This window comes from Gopherus flavomarginatus, chromosome 4 (genome assembly GCF_025201925.1).
Source record: "Gopherus flavomarginatus isolate rGopFla2 chromosome 4, rGopFla2.mat.asm, whole genome shotgun sequence".
In the NCBI taxonomy this organism is placed as follows: domain Eukaryota; kingdom Metazoa; phylum Chordata; order Testudines; family Testudinidae; genus Gopherus; species Gopherus flavomarginatus.
Window position 1 is genome coordinate 3,554,934 of NC_066620.1, and position 18,537 is coordinate 3,573,470.

The following is an 18,537-nucleotide window of genomic DNA, read 5'->3' on the forward strand; positions in this document are numbered from 1 at the left end:
AAAACAAATGAACAACTTCCGTACTATTGCATCTCACTCAGCCTCTTTTTAGTCTTAAATTGTTTGCATTTTCAGTCAATTTTTTTAAAACACAAACTAAAAAATATGTAAACCTGCCCATCAGATTGGCCTAGTTGTAAACAACTAAGAGCCGATTCAGGACACTGCATGTTGCAGCTTTCGAGGAATACACACCCTGATGTGGAGTCATGTCTTCCTCCTAGATTGTGCAGCTTAAGTGTGAAGCCTTCTGGCACCTTTTGCGTGTGTCCATCAGCTCAGCCCAGCCTGATCCTTGCTGGATAAAGCAGAGAATATGTAACATCCAGATCTCTGGGGTATTTCTTCAGGTGAATAAAACTTCTCCTTCACTTATCACAGCAGGCAGGTAGAAGGCAAAGACTGGGTCTCGGAGAGCAGGCGGTATATAGTATCCGGATCTCGGTATGCTGGCTCTACATACTACCATGATGTGCGTCCTTGGACCTCGCAGGTCACCAGTGTGTCAGAGCAGAGTGCTCAGGGGGCTTTTTGTGAAGAAGTTTGAATAAAGGCCATAAAACATCTCCCACCACAGGGTCTGAATCAGAAACAATAATTCCTTATCCCCAGCTTGCTGCTCAGTTCTAGAGGCTAGGTCCATTGGTGGTGCTTCTGGTTAACTTGTAGGGTAACTGTGTTTTGTCCTAGCCTGTGTGTTGATCTCGCCTCTGGAGATGGAGGCTCCGACCTCCAGGTTTCTGTACGAAAGCCTATTGGCTACTCCCTCCTTTGTTCAATGTTAGGCACCATCTACACACACAAGTTTCACTGACATGACATGCGTTGCTAGAGTTAAACTGATGTCTTTGATGGTGTGCCTTGTGCCTCATGTGTGATCTGCTTTGTATTTGAGCTCCTGCACTGCTTGTAGACCATGGTTGGATGGGCAGGTATCTCAGGGTTCCTGGCACTGCTCTCGGTCTTGCTGAATTTCTCATGCCAGGAGGCCAGTGGAACTGTTGGAAGGGGGCCTTAGACTCTTCCCCCCCCCCCACTTCAGCTCTGTCACAGAGCTCAGCTAGCTGCTAATGCCAGTTCCAAACTAATCTCCATCTGTGTGGAGGAGGCCCAGGGGAGCCCTGCCCTGCAGTACGAGTCTTGAGAATCACTCAAGGGCCCAGAAGTGGAATGGTCACAGTCAGCTGAAATGTGTGGTATCTTTCTCTGCCCCAGGGGAACGGTGGCCCAGTGGTTATGGCATTAGCTTGGCACTCAGAAGACCAGGGTCAGTTCGCTGCTCCACACAGTGTGTCTGCACTGCAGTGTAAGTCCAGGCTCAAGCCTAGCCCCCCTTCCATCTATCCTAAAATCGTGCTGACCCAGGGTTCAAGCCCTGGGGCTTTGCAGTGTGGACACAGTCTCCCCAACTCAGGTGCTGGGAGTCCTCCAAAAAGTATCCCACAATCCTATGGGCCAACCTCCTTTGTCTTTTCTAGCCCAAGAACTTTGCATCTATGCTACTGAGAATGGAAGCAGCCCTTCCATTGACTTCTGACCACCAAGCTGCAAATGCACCACCAGAGCCTTCTTTGCTTGCAATGGCAACTGAACAAATCATGCTGCTCCATGGTCAGGGGAACACAACCAGAGTTTGGTACGTTTCTGGCAGGAGGCCAGCATAACTGCAGACTTCAGTAAGAGTGACAGGAATAACCACATGTAGAAGGGTGGGACCGGGGCTCAACCCTCCCTGAGGGCGGAGGGGAGCCACACTCTGTCAGCCCGGGGCCCGCCCTTTGCTTCAGGGCTGAGCGACAGTACACCATCACTTGGGGGCTCCGGCCTTCTGCGGCAAGGCGGCGCAACAGGATACAGTCAGTGGGGAGCTCAGGCCCCTTGTCTCAGGGCTGAGCAGCAATATACTGCCAGTTCAGGGCTCAGGCCCTCTGCTGCAGGGCTGAGCAATAAACAAACAGTCTAGAAGCCCAGGCCCTGGGGGAGGGCAGGGCAATACGCAGTTCAGGTGTATAAAGCCCAGGCCCTGGCTCGGCGGGGCAGCAAGCGACTCAGGGCTCAGGCCCTTCAGGAGGGGCTGAGCAAACAACCAATCTGAATGGCCTCCTCAGGCCAGGGGGAGGGGGAGTCTGCCACCCTTGGAAGGGTGGCAGGGGGAACGCAGGCCCTCCCTCTCCACTGCGTCCCAGCCCGGGGCCCTAGTACCGGTTAACACCGCTGGCGGTCAGTGGGGATCCTGGCCGAAACACACTGACATTGGTTCAGGTGAATCCCCAGCCTGACTGGGGTTGGCTGCCCCTGGGCCACTTCCAGTCTCCCCTTCACTGGGTACCTGCCATCCGCCGGCGCCATCCGGTGGGTCCCAGACCATGGGCTCCTCAGGATACCGGGCATAGGGAACTCCCGGCGGCTCCTCCGGGTGCCGAGCATGGGGCAGGTCGGGCCAGCCCTCCTCCGGGTGCCGAGCACGGGGCAGGCTGGGCCCGGCGGGAGCTCGGGCACCAGCGTCTGTCCTCTCCAGCAGCCTCCTTCCAACTGAGTGCCGGGGCCGTGCTTTTATACTTCCTGTCCCTCCCCTTGACTTCCGGGGAATGGGGACAGGTGGTGGTGGCGCCGCCCCCTGCCGCGCCTGTTCTAGCTCGTCCCTCTCAGGCTCCACGGGGAGTGAGGCCTCCTCACTACACCACACAAACCAGCAAATAGCTGAGCAGCTGGCAGTGCTGCAAATTTCTGGACCTGTGACCAGTGCAGACAGTGGGATAAGCAGCTGAATAGTGAGTACTGGAAAACCAGGGACCAGAACCACACGGTGGGCAACTTGCCGACATTATGCCCATCTGATGAGGTGTTTGGATGCTGGGCAGTAAACCTAGCATCAAACCAACGGTGGTGCATGATGACCTACTCGGCTGGGACAGTGTCCTGCTGATCCCAGAATCCAGCATGGGGACTGATGGGAGCTAGCAGCAGGCACCGCGTGGGGACAACAAAATCACTCTGTTACTGAAAGCAGCCCCAGAGTAGGCTCTGAACCATGGGTCCAGCTGTTTGATGCCCCTCCCAGGAACAGCCGTCAGTGGAGCAGGCAGAAGAAGGGATTAGAAGCTGCCCCTGAGCCTGGTAAGTTTCTGGCTTATTAATATAGGAATGGGAGGGATTTCCACTCTAGGAACCAATGCAAAAGTTATGAGAAGCCCCGGCTAGCAATGTGTATCCGCTAATGGAGGATGGTATGCCAATGCCTTGATGTCCTCCCTCCATCTCCCCCACCACCAAGTGGAATTCAAAATGGCAGCTGACATGCAAACAGTGAGGAACACCTTTGCAGTGAACTTTTACTGGAAAGGTGCAGATTTTTGCTGGGGCCATTCCCGTTTCTTAAAAATTAAGCACACATTGCCATGCTTATAGGTATGCTGCTCTGTAACCAGTAGGTGGTCTGCTGAGCCACCTGGAAACAGTGACTGTGGGAGTGGTAATCTGTTCCATTTACAAATCTAGTCCATTTCAATTCAGGGTAGTCCATGTAGTCTGCAGGTGACGGAATCACTTGTCCCAAATATGACGGGGGTTTGTAATTTTTCCCAGAATCATGCCATGCCTGGGGAGGAGTTCTGTGTGTTTGTATGCAGCCATAATGGTAAGCCATGGAAGCTAACGCAGCAGCAACCTATTGATTCCCTCATGAATTCTGGCCTAATCCTGGGTGCTGATCTCTGCAAACTTTTCCTGAAGCAGGAACTCCAGATCAGTTGTTTTCAACCTTTTTTTCATGTGTGGACCCTTTAAAAATTTGGCAGTGCAGACCCCTTTATCTAAAATATCCAAAGTCTGGGGACCCTTGGGGGTTCACGGATCATAGGTTGAAAACCACTGTTCTATGGTAACGACAACCTTTTGTGAACCCCCAGGGTCTGCGAACCACAGGTTGAAAACCACTGCTCTAGATAGGGCATATTTTAGGGCATATTTTCCTTGGTAGCTGACCAGCCCACTCCACTCATCGATATGCTGCTTAGTCACTTTGTTTGAATCCTTTGCTTGCATAAACTGCAGGTTTCCCACCAGCAGCTTGGAATAACCTCTCTCTGCCAATCAGGCACCACAGGAACTGTTATGTCCCCCAAAATGTGGAAGGCCTGAAATGATAGAAAAAGCTTTTGTAGCACAGCCACTGATGGCAGCCCCCCTGGCCCCAAACCCAAGTAGTTTTGCAGTTTTCTCAAATGAAAAATGTGGCTTTGCATGGAATTAACCAGGCTGTGTCCAGGGAGTGCCTGTGGCCTGAAGCGTCTTTCTCACAATATACTGGCATTCAGTGTGTAGCAGTATCATTTTATGTCCTTGAAATTCCACAAGGATTTTTTCTGTGTTCCTGCAGTGAGCTATTGGAGACTGTAACTGTCTGGGTCTTGTCCTGTTCCAGGCTCCTCGCTCTCTACTGGCTACAGCACTTGCACGGCAGAAGCCTGAGCCAGCACACCTGCATGGACTGTTCCAGGAGGAATTGTTTCCATGATGAAGTTCTGGAGAGGGCCAGCAAGCAGGCCCCGTACCAAAGACACAGAGGGACGTGCAGCTGGAGAAAAGGCAGGCTGCAGGGCAAGAGGAAAGGCTCAGGCGGGCTGCACAGCTTGAGGATGGGGTTTCAGTGCAGGAGCAGTTACTTGCTTCGCAGTTCCCGGAAGGGAGGACAGAGCTCAGCAGAAAGAGCCCTTTGAGTGGCTCATATCACTAATGACTGCAAGAGTAGAGGCGCCTGCTGCATCACCCAGACCACAACCTGAGTTCCTTGTGCGCTACCCTGAGCAACAGTCCTGAAGCAGCTTGGAAGACTCCATGGTTGGGTGGCCCATGGAGTTAGGCCCCATGAATGGCTGGCCAGGGCAACCTTGCCCCATGCAGCCTTTCATATTGACCCCTTTCCACAGTGCCATGTGCACAGGGAATGAAGGGAGCGGAGAATAGGGGGCCAGGGCTATGCCTGGGTGGGGGTTTTCTGGCTTGTCCTTGGTTCCACTGTTTGCACTTGTTGACGCACTCTGTTTTTCTGTAGGGTCTGATGTTACTGGGGTTTAGGTCTGGTAATGGCAGCTGTCCTGCCTGGCAATGGGAGAATGTTGTAATTCCTTATGTTTACAAATAAAAATGTCTTTATTTTATCTGGAAAGTTTATTTCTGTCACTGCTTCACATCACATGGTGTGTGTTGAAAATAATAAAGGTAAACAACTGATCATGGACAATTAGGAATTAGTATGCAAAGACTGTCCCTCGGTACAGTTACCTATAGCAAGTCATACTTCAGTCTCTTCCTTGCATCAATCCACCATGTGAATAACTCCTCTACCCATTTCAAACATGTCATGTCTTTCATAAGTGCATTGTCTGACACCAACATTCCCCACCCCTCCCAGAAGCACATTCACAAAGGTACTATATCCCCTCTTCCATTGGGCCATGCATGTCTAATATGGGAGCACACAGCATCCCTGACTCTGTTGCCAGCTCCAGCAGTGGGAGGTACCCTTTCTGTATCAGTTCTGCAGCCCCTGGCGGTCACAGGCCCATTCAGGGGGAAATGTCTAAGTTCTGGATTTACAAGACTGTAAGGGCACAGGAAATGAACAGCACTGATGACACTGGCATCCAAACGGGATTTCAGTCTGCCAAAAACACATTCAGGCACCATTCTGGACCTGCTGAGAGTGTAATTAAACTGTCTTTTGTCAGGGCCTTTGAAATCAGGGTACAGTTTTATAAGCCAAGGCAAACGGAGATATGTGGGGTTCCCCGGAATACCGGTGAGACAGTGACTCCATTTATGATGTCATTTGGTGGGAATAATGTCCCAGCCTGTCCATGAATGTAGACTGGCTGATTGGCGGAAAACCCTGGTATCATGAACTTTTCCAGTGTAACCCATGTTGTCATTCATAAATCGCCCTCTGTGGTCCATGAGGGCCTGCATGAGTGTAGCAGTGCTTTTCATGATCTATGTACTCACTGAGGTGGGCAAACCATGGGCACAAGAATCCATCAGTGGCCCCAGTGTAGTTTGGAAACCCCATTCTTTCAAAGCCAGCAGTTTCTTCAGGAATATAAATCCATGGTATGCTCATATCCTGAATACTGTGTGCAGATGTGGGCCCCCCATCTCAAAAAAGATATATATGAATTGGAAAAGGTTCAGAAAAGGGCAATAAAAATGATTAGGGTTATGGAAAGGTTTCTGTATGAGGAGAGATTAATAAGACAGGGACTTTTCAGCTTGGAAAAGAGGCAACTAAGGTGGGATATGATTGAGGTCTATAAAATCATGACCGGTGTAGAGAAAGTACATAAAGAAGTGTTTACTACTTCTCATAACACAAGAAATAGGGGTCACCAAACGAAATTAATGAGCAGCAGGTTTAAAACAAACAAAAGGCAGTGTTTCTTCACACAATGCACAGTCAACCTGTGGAACTCTTTGCCAGAGGATGTTGTGAAGGCCAAGACTATAACAGGGTTCAAAAAAGAACTAGATAAATTCATGGAGGACAGGTCCATCAAAGGCTATTAGCCAGGATGGGCAGGGATGGGGTCCCTAGCCTCTGGTTGCCAGATGCTGGGAATGAGTGACAGGGGATGGATCACTTGATGATTACAGTGATCTGTTCATTCCCTCTGGGGCACCTATCACTGACCACTGTTGGAAGACAGGATACTGGGCTAGATGGACCGTTGGTCTGATCTAGTAGGGCCATTCTTATGTAATATCCTTTATGTCTGCCACCTTGGGGCAAACTACACACCTGTTTGCTTCAGAAACCTCTACTACCACTTTGTCCATCATCAGTGTTTCATCACCAAACTGGTTTGCAATGGACTTGTAGCAGTCTGGGGGTAGCCAGCGTCCAGACAGTTTAACAACCTGCTCCTTGATTGGCAAAGGTAGCCTAAGTGTGCATCTTTATGATGGAGGATGGGGGCAAGCTGCTCACAAAGCTCCAGCAACATAACTATCTTCCTTCAAAAGTTCTAGAGCCACGGCTGGTCATCCCAGGTGTGCATGGCAGTGTGATCCCATTAGTCTGTGTTTGTGGCTCTGCTCCAGACATGCCGGGCTACGTAGGGGGCATCCATGGACATAGTGAGGGTAATGAGCAGCTCCATATCTGGGTACACTTATTCTGCTGCTGCCTCCTCTTGCTGATGGGCCAGAAAACACCACAGAAACGTCCACTGGCATCTCATGGATGCTCTGCCCATTTCCTGAGAAGAGAAGTTCTTCAGAAGGTGCCTCCTCCATGTTGGTTCCTCCAGTAGCTGGGCACACACACAGCTCGGCAGGATTTTGTGGCAGGCTGTTCATGAAACATGCAGAGTTGGCCAGTCCAGTTTTCCCACTGTGCACTGCGTCAGAGATCTAGTTCGGCCACATTTCAGATGGGCGCAGGGAGTCTGGGATGTGGTTGGTCTGGCTCAGGTCTGCATTCTGCATTGTTGACACTAGAGCTGTGGTTTCGAGCCAAGGTTAGAAAATAATTAACCTAAGGTTAACAATCAGTGTTGATGCCCAGGCCCTGGGTTCTCTAACCCAGGACCAGCTGATTTGAGTCCCACTGACATTGCAGTGTAGACAGACCCTTTCTCTCTGCCTCAGTTCTCCCACCTGTCCAATGGTGATAAGCCCCTGTTGAGGCTTCACAGATTTCAAGGCCTGAAGGGACCCTTCTGAGGGTCTAGTCTGGCCTTCCTAGCACAGGTATTAGGACTTACCGCATTCACTACTGTTTGAGCTAGTACTGCGGGCAGTATCCAGCAGAGAGTGTACCACAGTATGTTCTGTAGTGTTCTCCATTACCATTCCTTGATGCACACGAACATCTTGTGCTTTCTTGACTGGAGCGGCATGTTGAACTGAGCTCTCTGTTTAGCCTAATGGCTGGAATGGAGAGCAATTAAACTGGAGACATTAGGGTCCTTCAGTACATTCTGGGAGGGCTTTTGGAATTGTAGGAACACAATTGTGTTGTGGAACACAGCCAAAAGCCCTCGTTTACTTTGGGGCAGTAGGGGAAAGTTCAGGGCCCCGTCCAGGCATAACTGACAGCACCTTTCTTTAAATTGAACTGAAAAACAGCAAGATATCAGTGACAAATATTTAGTGGTAAAGCTGTACATGGATTTTTCCTACTCTGCTTACAATTCATTTGCTACTTGAATCACCAAGATCAAAGCAGGACTCCACCAAGCACACGTGGGCATAAGTAAATACCATGATCTTTAGCTCCAGCCCATGAATAAACACTCCTGCCTCTCTCCAGCTTTTGAAGCCTAGCTCTTGGTGCTGAAATGTGAAATATTTCATGTTAGCAGTGGGCTTGGGCTTTGGGTATTCATAAACTCCACACAAATGCTCATTGAGCAGTGGACAGACCTGGTCACAAATGTGTTCTTTGTTGATACTTGAATCTGCCACGTGTATTTGTAGAGAAATTCCACTGCAATTTTTGATGGTATGGTCAGGCTGTTTGTTCAGACTCTGATCCAACTTCTCTTCTAAGAAGTGCCATGAGTGCTGATGCCAGTCTTGCTGGGTTCTCAGGCAAGGGCACATCTTCAGGCCTCCCTTGGACCTTTTGAACTTCTGTAGGATCTTGTCAACTTACTGATGACCCTCAGGAGTGATTTTCAGCTGTGTAGAGGATTCTGGTCTAGGGGCCATTGTTTTTTTTGTATGCAGCCCCTTCATTTGTTTTATTAATGGCGGATGGTCACGTGCAGCTCTCAGCCTGTCCCATATAGTCTCTCTGCGTTGGTGGGGAGGAAGGATAATGTGTATGTGAGATGTTTCTTGTCTTGATGAGGAGCAGACTCGGCTACATTAATATTTAAAATGGAATTTTTCAATTCATAATTGTTTTGAAACAACCTTCATAGTTTTGCAGTTGGTCTCATTTAGCAAGTGACTGCTCTATATTAAAACAGCTTATCAGACTATCTTGACCAGTAATGTATCCCTTTTTGCCATAGTTCGACTGTCTGTACAAAACTGAATATAACAATTGGTTTATACATTTCTAGGGCGGGGGCTTGATCAGGGCGGGAAATAAGCAAGGTCAGTGCTTCTTTATTCTTAGAGAAAAGGGGCACCCCACCCCTGCTCAGTCTCTTCCCGCAAGGCCCCGCCCCGTCGATCGCTCCTCTCCCTGCTCTTCCCTCTGTCACTTGCTGGATCATCTCCACCTCCTTCCTCACCCCTCAACTAGGCTCCCTCTGCTCCGGGGCTGGGACGGGAGTTGCTGCAGCCTGAGAAGGGGCTGGCGCGTGTTGATGACCCGGAGTCTCCCTGTAGTAACTGGGCTTTTGATGTCCAGTCCTGTGACCGGACACTGCCAGGTCTCCTTTTTGACCAGACCTTCTGGTCGAAAACCAGGCACCTGGCAACCCCAAATGGCATCTGAACACAGAAGCCAGAAACTGGACTGTCCAGGTAAACCCCATATGGTGGCAACCCTATCTGCACAACCCAGCAGAAATGCAAAATGGCTAGTGGGGGTGCACAGACCTAGAGCTTACCAGCGCCGGGCAAGTTTTAGCTTCAGTATCGAACCAGGGTAGCCTAGCTGCTCTGCAGGAGGCCACTGCAAAAGCTCTGGACCCCAATGGTTCCAGTATGATAGTGTCAGAGGCTGGATACTGAGAGCGAAGAGGAGGGGTAGGTGAGGATGGGGTGGAAGCAGAGAGTATATGATGGATGGTGTTGATGTGCCACTGGCAGTTAGAAGTGTGAGAGCTTGTCAAGAAGGCAAAGTATAGCTCAGCGCAGGCAGGGATTGGCTTTAACCCCCCCTTCCCCCCCTCCCGGGGTTGTGTGTCTGAGAGGCTGTGATCTGTGACTGTCTGTTGTATCGTGTGTCATGGAGTTACTGGTTTGGTGGCACCAGCTTGTTTACTTTTACAGTTGGCTTAAGGCGTCTGTGGAGATTATTTAGCACAGTTCTGAGAACGCTCTCTCTAGTGAAGTGCTGCATGCGTCAGGCACTGGCTAATCTTAACTAAGCAGCCCTTAACTAAGGGTCATGGGGAATGCTTTGTTGAGGAAATGTGTAGCCAGGAGCATGAGAGTCACTGATCCTGCTGCTGTAAGTGCAGGAGGAAGAGCAGGAAAGTAATTGCATCCTTCCTCTCAGAGGAGGAATGTCAGATGGAGCCATTGTCTCACCTGGGCAGAAGGAGGGTTCTAAAGGGACATGGCAAGTCACCAGGACCTGGAGCGAAGATTAGTCATGTGGCATGTTATCATAATCCCCCGGAGCTGTGCTAAGCAAGGGCAGTGGTACTGCCAGGAAGGGCCACCACAACCCAGGGAGTCAGGGGTAAACCCAGCCACCTTGATTGGGCATTCTGGCCAGCTGCTAATTATGGCAGCCATTGCATCTCATTGGCCTTAACAAGCTTAGCTGCTGAAACCAACTGTCTACCCCTTGTTGTGACCCAGCAGGCCATAGACGCCGGGTATGGGAAAGACAGGTGAGACAGGCCTTTCCATCGGCTGGGGTCAGGGTAGGCTTGGTGCCTGTTCTGGGCTTCTTTCTCAGCCTTTGTCCAGTATTAGAATCCCCAAGTGACAGGACGTTTGCCTCTTTCCTTGGGCACTGCAGTGGTGAACGCCTCCTGCCCTGCTGGCTCCAGTGGGTTAACTTTCACTTTAGTTTTAGGCTGCTTTTAAAATAGCAAAAGTGTGTGTGTGTGAGAGAGAGAAACAGTTGTCAGCCTGGTAATCCCATGCATTGTGGGACTGTCTGGGAAGCAGGGTTCTTGGACCTCCATTTCATGTATATGGTGATCGAAGTGCGGGATACTTAGCTCTTAAAAGCAATGTTTTCTCTAAATCTTGGCGGCGTCAGCCCTGTATGTATCCATCCCCTTCCCCCGTCTGCTCTTTGGAGGATCTGCTAGTGACACATGGCTGCAGAGACCTTTTTCACAAAGGAAAGACAGTGGCAGCAGTGGCCGGTTTGTTACTGACACCATTGTTGCTCTGTTCCTGTTTTTCTCTCCCTGATTAGCAGCACTTAGGACAAGTGCTGGCCTGGGGGCATGTACAGCCAGTTTTTGTGTCTCATGTCTGAGACTGACACCTCGGGCTTGACTACACTACAAAATTAGGTTGACTTAAGTTAAATCGACCTGCAGCCACCACAGCAATTAAGTCGGCTGTTGATGTCCATGCTGCCCTCCTCCTGTTGGTGTGCGTGCACGCTAGAAGCGCCTGCACCGACTGACGTGGGGCGTTGTGAGGCACTGACAGTTGGGCAGGGCTCGCAGCTGGAGTTCCCTTGCCCCCAGGGCTGACAGCGGGAGCCCCAAACTAAGTGGGAAAAAATAGAAGCTGTGAAAGTGAGGTCAGTTGCCCTGCTGGTAGGCTCCCTGCTGTGAAATTGAGCCAGGCTTGGGGCTCAGGGCTAGGGTTGTCAGCCCTGGGGCTGGGGGCAGGTTCCCACTCTGAGCCCTGACAACCAACAGGCGATGTAAGTAACAGTGTCTACATGGACACTGCCCCACCCTAACTACATCGACCTAAGGGTGCAGTCATTAAATTGCTGTAGTCGGTGATTTACACTGGCGGGAGCAATGTTATAGTGAAGACAGTGAAGAGTTAGATCAATGTAAGCTTACGTCCATAGAGTAGTCCAGGCCTTCGATTGCAGCTTTGATTTCATCCCAACTTGGTCATACAGGCCCACTTCATGTGGGTCTCTGAACCAATCTACACACCCCTAGGAAGCAGTGAGGGTTGAAGAATGAGAAGGCTAGGGGCCCATATTCTTGTATTGATACCAGTGGACATTGTAAACAGATGAGAGTGACTTTTGCTGCTGCTGGCTAAAGCTGGAGAGGAAGCACACCATTGCCCATCACCTCAAAGCTGGAGCGTGGCACTTTCTGGCTGGCCATGCAGGAAACACTGCTGTTAACCAGAATAGCTGTCATTTCAGGTTAGGGTATCTGGTTTATTGGAAAGGTTCAGCAGCTGTTTGGCACTTCATCTGTTGAAAACATTGAGCCTTATTTTTGTGCAGCAGCCACTGGAATGTCTGTGCCTGGGGCAGCTAGCTGTGCTGCATACTTGCGTGCTGGGTGTTTCTAGGAAGAGGGATTGATTAGGGTTTCCAGGTTACCCCACTTAGAATAATGGGCAGCTTTGGCTTTCGGATGCTGGCTCTACAAGAGCAGGCTATCCGTCTGCGTTGGGATACCCAACCATTGTCCACCGTGGCATACAGTGGCAACTCACCAATAGTCTGAGACTTCGCCGTGTCCACGAATGGGAATCTGACTCTGGCATGGGCAGTAGCATCTGCAAGTTTCCATCTTGATCAATGCAACCTCTCCTGAGCATCTTGGTTTCCCCTCCTTTACAGTGGGGAATTGACAGTTGCATTATGAAGGATTCTGTAGAAAGCTGTGGGGAGACACATCGCTGGCAGTCATTGATCTGCCATTCCCTGTACTTGAGGATTTTGATAGTTCCAAAATTCTGCTTAGTGCAGCTGAGTAGTAAAGTAGGATCGATAGATACTCAAAGCCAGCCTCGGAAAGCCTTTGGAATTGCATCACTAACGTGTCCCTCAGAAACATAGGCTGTGTCTACGCTGCAGCTGTGTTGTCAGAGCGCTGTACTGTAGATGCTTCCTACTTTGGCGAAAGGGTTTTTTCCATCACTGTAATTAGTCCACCACTCTCAGACGTGGTAGCAAGGTTGATGGAAGGGTTCATTAACAAATGCCATGTCTATACTGCAGCTTATGCTGGCAAAGCTTATGTTGCTCTTGGATATGAAACTTATGTCCCCCTGAGCAACATAAGTTTTGCCCGGGTAAGTGCTCGTGTGCACAGCGCTACGTTGGCAAGAAAACTTCTCCCACCAACAGAGCTGCTGCCGCTCGTTGGGGGTGGTTTAATTGTGTTGATGGGAGAACTCTCTCCCGTTGGCTTAGAGCAGCTACATGAGCCATCGTACAGCGCGCAGCTGCATCGGTACCGCAGTGCAACGACTTGCTAGCGTGGACGTGGCCAAAGTGTCACTTCCCCATTGTAAAGCAGGGAAAACCAAGATGCATGGCGAAGGATGCACTGATCAGGATGGAAACTTGCCGGGTTAGGTTGGCTTAACATAAGAACGGTCAAACTTGGTCAGACCAAAGGTCCATCTAGCCCAGTATCCTGTCTTCTGACAATGGCCAATGCCAGGTGCCCCAGAGGGAATGAACAGAACAGGGAATTGTCAAGTGATCCATCCTCTGTCTCCCATTAACTATATTGCTCGGGGGTGGGGTTGAGTTTTTCACATCCCTAAGAGATGTAGGTAGGCCAGACGCCATGGATTTCATGCAGTCTTACTGTAAGCAGATAACTGTTAATGCACATCTCTAAAATACTCCTATGTGGAATACCGGTCAGTAAACACATGCACTTTACTTATTAGAGTTAACTTGATAGCATGATACAAACCAGTGTGATAGTTTAGAGAGGCACACGCCAATTTACAACAACGGTGCTATGGTACTATGAAGGGTGTCATGTATTGGTGTGTTCAGTAGCCCCAGCAGCTTCCATGCAAGACTTCTTTCCCCGTTTCACACACAGTGGGGCACCTACTACCTGGAGTCATCCTTAGTATGTGTGGAAGCATTGCCTCCCTACCTAGTGGTGTTTGATTCAACTTGACTATAAGCTGTCAACATGGTTTAAGGATCAGCTTCTCCCGGCTTCCCTTGCCTGGTGATGCTGCTGAATTTGTGGCAGGTATTCAGGGATTAAAACCTATGAGGAGTCTGATAGTATCGTGACCACTTCTTTGTTTTACATAAGTTCTTGGCAGTATGGGATAGATGTTCAGCACTGACATGCAGCTTTCTTTAAGCTCTGTTGCCCGACTCCCAACAGTTTGGGAAGATCTGAGAACACAAGTGGCCTTTGTTACAAAGGCATCAGTTTGAGTTGGCAGTCAAGCCCCGAGTGCATATGCTTTTCATTGAGTGCTCGCTGCTCCAGCTTCATACTTCCACTCCCCGTGCCAGCTTTTTTTCTCGGTCTAATGTGAAAATGTTTTCCCCAAGTTTATGTACAAAAACGAGAACTCTTTCATTTAGCATTAAACGGATTCCTGAGCCATTATGGAAGTGTTCTCCCGGCCCCTGCACTGGGTAGACTGATGCTCTTTTCTGTTTGAGAATTGCATGTTATGCCTGATCAGTTATATTTTTTTAGCACTTTATTCACAAGGCTTCCAAAAGCACCATGCATAGGAGGTCAGTGATTGCTCTTTGTAGGCCTACACTGAGGCATGATCAAACCTATTCTTACAACAAGGAATGCGGATTACGGTCTGAAAACAATCAGTTGGGGTGGATTCTGCCGTGACTCTCAATACTGATTCCTGAAAACCGTTTCTGCTCTTGTGGCTTTGCTGCCTGGTGCCGGCCTGTTTCAATTTGAAAGCGGTTTTCCACAATCATTTTTAAAAATGTTCTCAGTCTACGCAGGTTTCTCTCTACTAGCAACATGATTTCCTGAAGCTATTGTCTAGACGGGTCCTTGTAAAACAGTCTGGTCCCTGGAATACATTGTGGATGGCACTTAAGTGCCAAAGCAGCCCAGGCCCTGATTAGAATGGCGTACTCTGGGGGTTGAGCTGTGTGCAGTAGAGGCGGATAAAGGGGAGCTGAGAGCTCTGTCTGGACGCTAGGCTTTGCGAATTGCATCAGGAATGTGGCTGTGGAAGGTATAACTGGGATTCCAGTTCATATAGAGGGTGGCTGCTCATATTGTAGTGGTGACTGAGGAATACCTCTAGCTGCAGAATGAAATGCACTGTACTGTGGTCGCTCGGTCATCGTAGGAAGTTAGGGCGGAGGAGAGAGGCTGAGTTGTCTTACTTCGGAATGCAGGAAGTGAGTTATTGGCATCTCTGGCCTATAAAGGACTGGTGAACTGGAGGGCTGACATTGGGGCATATAGGAGAGTGTGTGCTGTGGGTTGAGAAAGTTGTAGTCCTTGTAGGAGATGTATACAGGTAAGTGGCGTGGGTCTGGTGTAAGTGGGCTTTTGCCTGCCAGCTAGAGAGGGAATGATATTACCATGGCACCTAGGAACCCTTGTCGTGGACCAAATCCCCTTACTCTAGGGGCTGGACATACAGACCCAAAGGCTGGTCCCTGCCCTGGAGAGCTCAGTCGAAGGGAGGCCTACGTTGCAGTGGGAGGTGTGACTGCAGCGGCGCACACTAGCAGTGTGCGTATATATCCAGGGTGGGTTTGTACAGCCTGCACTCAAACTTGCGCTACCCCATCTTCGCGGCTAGTGTGGCTATGCCTACCTGAGCGGCAATCACCCGCATAGACAATAGACACAGCCGGCCAATGGGGGCAAACAAGAGACAGTCAGTCGGTGAGTCTGGTAGGCAGTGGGCTTGGCACACTAGTGGCCTGTTAAGTTTTTATAAGCATCATGGCAGAGGAGTTTTAAGGGGCAGCTTGAAGCCTTTTTAACATGCAGTGTGATACTTTACACACTTCAAGAGACTGAACTGTTGAGTGTATTTAAGGGTATGGCTACACTTGAAATTTCAAAGCACTGCTGCGGCAGTGCTGCAGGAGCGCTCCCGCGGCAGCGCTTTGAAGTGTGTGTGTGGTCGGAGCGCCAGCGCTGGGAGAGAGCTCTCCCAGCGCTGCACGTAAACCACATCCCTTACGGGTGTAGCTTGCAGCGCTGGGAGCCGCACTCCCAGCGCTGCGGCACTGATTACACTGAGGCTTTACAGCGCTGTATCTTGCAGCGCTCAGGGGGGTGTTTTTTCACACCCCTGAGCGCGAAAGTTGCAGCGCTGTAAAGTGCCAGTGTAGCCAAGGCCTAAATCTCTCTTTATCTTCACTCCAATTCCAGGTACTAAAGGCTGACTGCATTTAACTTGGTTGTTCTAAATCTGTGGAACAGGAATGGCTCCCAAGGATTTTGCACAGAGACTTCAACGCAAAACCGATAGACTGCTGCTTTCAAGACACCTTGATAGCTAGCAAATTGAATAACCATTGGATAGTTCTGCTCCCTTTGTCATCGCTGCATCAAGTAGTTAGTTGCCCTGGAATCGATGTTCCTAGGTCCGAGTGCGAAGATGTACAGGTCTGTCGCATCTTACGCGCATTTAACATGCGCAATTTCAGCTTTACGCGGTTGGCAAAAACAAAAAAAAATAGAGAAAAATAACAATTTAAATACTGTTTCTGTAGTGCTGGTGATTCCGCCCGCCATTCAACTCAATGTAATTTTGACTATACGTGGTTTTCGCTTTACGCACTAACCGCAGAACGGAATCCCCGCATAAGATGAGACAGACCTGTATCCTGAAATTGGCTACAGTACAAATCCTATTGAGCCTAGAGCTCAAAATAATTAGTTGCGCAGGCGGCTGTAATGGTGCTGGCAAATCAGATCCATTTTTCTCTGCCCAAAGGGGAAAATGAGCCATGAATGCAGTTCCACTAAGGATATGTCTGCACAGCAAATGAAATGTGATTGTAGTTCGGGTAAGCCTACCTGCACCAACCGTGATCTGTCCACCACTGGTAACAGTAGCAGTGAAGACATGGCAGCAAGGACTGCAGCATGGGGTGGCTGCCCAAGTACAATCAGGACTTGTGCTAGCCCATTGGGGGCCCTAAGCAGGAATATTTTGGGGCTCTCCCCACAACCCATACTAATAATTAATGGGGGGGCCCTTGAGCTGCTCGGGGCCCTAACAGTTGCTTAGTCTGCTTATGCCTATCTCCGGCTCTGAGAACAATCCTGCTGGGGGGCCTGGTTATGTATTCTAGTTGTTAACCCGCCTGCTTAATCACACCTTCATTTACTGGTCGATCTATCCAGAAGAGAAACCCAACCCCCCTAAGCTTCATCAGCTGGGAATCTGCTTGTCATCCGCTAAGGACTGACTCTGTCTTCAAAGGTGGGTATAGACCAGTTAGCTACTGTATCCAATCTTTCCCTTGGTAATTTGCGGAGTGTTAATCATTGCTGTTGAAAGCAGAGTTGTTGTAAAGCTAATGTGTAAGCCACATACCCTATTATTTAAGATCCATCAGCAAACAGCCCTCTTGTTAGGGGTTGTTAGTCTCTTAAGAGTACAAAGAAACGCTTTGACTTCAAAACAAGCAGCTGTGGTAAGAGATGTCACAGTTACAAGCCAATTGGGATCTGATTGGCCAGTGTCTTTGTTGCTTTCCACGCTGTGTTTGTTGTACCTTCTTTGTGCTTCATGGCTCTCTCTGGGTGTCTCTTCTCTAGGGAAAAAGGGCATGTTCTTAATGTATGTGAAAACTACAAATTGCCCTGTCTTCATGAGGGTGTTACCATGTGCCACTAACACAAGTTAAGGACCCATCCTTGAGTGTGGTTCACACTGAGGGACATGAGGTGCATGGTGTTAGAATTAAGCTAGAAAATAGCTTTACAATTTCAGGTTTACAATTTAGGTTGCTTTAAGGGAGTGTTTTTTGTTGCTGAATTATATGCGTTTACTGAGAGCGGAGAAGAGTGAGGACCGTTAAGGCACCCGTATTGATTTTCTGAGTTTCCTGCCTTCAGAACTCATGAAACATTCATGCGAGCAGGATGGAGTTAGCACTGCAGAGGACGGATCATTCAAATGCTTATTAAACTGCTGACTGCAGTGGAAAGGGGCCAGCTCCTAAATATGAAAAATGTTTCCCCCAGCAGTTAAGAGTTGTGCTAATCAGCCTAGGCCAAAGAAAATAGACATTTCTAATCAGTTACTGTTTCTTCATTCACATTCCTGCTTTTCCTGTGACTTTTGAAATGGAGTCCTGACGAAACAGGCTAGTTACCCAGCGGAGGTGCAGTGTTTAAAGTATTCTGCATGCTCCCAAGTCCTTGAAAGGTATTGATGACGAGAGAGAAGGGGTTGGGAGTGCTGAAAGGAGTCTTCATGGGTGTGCCTATGCTTAAGTTCCCAGAAACTTTCTGCCAGGCTCTGCGCTTCATCCTATGGGCCAAGGACAGCGCGCAAGCCCCAGTCCGGAATGGAGGACTGAATAGCTGTCTCTGGGATATACAATAGCACAGCTTAGCAAGCTGCTTAGTCTGAGCGTTTCTTCTAAACTGGCTCAGGAAGGGTACTGACATGGTGATGCTGGAGACATCACAGGCAGTTCATTCCACTTGCTCTGATGCTGAGCGGTTGGACCCACCATCTCCCAAAATGCGGGGAGGCCTGGCACCCTTGGCTTGGCGCCAAAGGAAAAAGAAATCATCCTCCCTTGGTTCAGAGCTTAGATCCAGAGAGCTTGGCATGAGAGTTTATGGTTCTGACCTCTAATGTGATCTCCCTACTGTTTGTCTTCCTGATATTGGCCTCGACGCACTGGGGCCTATGTTTGCATGCTAGTCCTAGTGTCTACTCCTCTCGCAGCAGGTCGGGGAAGCACTTTGTTATGGGACTCCTGGCCCGGGAGCTGTGTGGATCTGACAC

The 18,537-nt window shown here is 49.4% G+C and overlaps 1 protein-coding gene and 1 long non-coding RNA gene across 3 annotated transcripts in view; both read left to right on the top strand.

The window, feature by feature from the left end:
• The window catches only part of PTK7 (protein tyrosine kinase 7 (inactive)), a 100,619-nt gene that overhangs the window by 12,466 nt on the left and 69,616 nt on the right, over positions 1–18,537 (top strand). The window contains exon 1 of one of the 2 annotated variants that reach the window (XM_050951181.1): positions 9,265–9,477. The exons of the other annotated variant lie outside the window; for it this stretch is intronic. Coding sequence (XP_050807138.1) covers positions 9,318–9,477 — 160 coding nt within the window. The 5' untranslated portion in view covers positions 9,265–9,317. Of the gene's footprint in view, positions 1–9,264; positions 9,478–18,537 lie in introns of those variants that run through there. 2 annotated transcript variants of the gene reach the window in all.
• LOC127049899 (uncharacterized) lies at positions 2,366–5,159 on the top strand. Its single transcript, XR_007774101.1, has 2 exons — positions 2,366–3,117; positions 4,424–5,159. It is a non-coding gene; the product is annotated as an uncharacterized LOC127049899 (long non-coding RNA).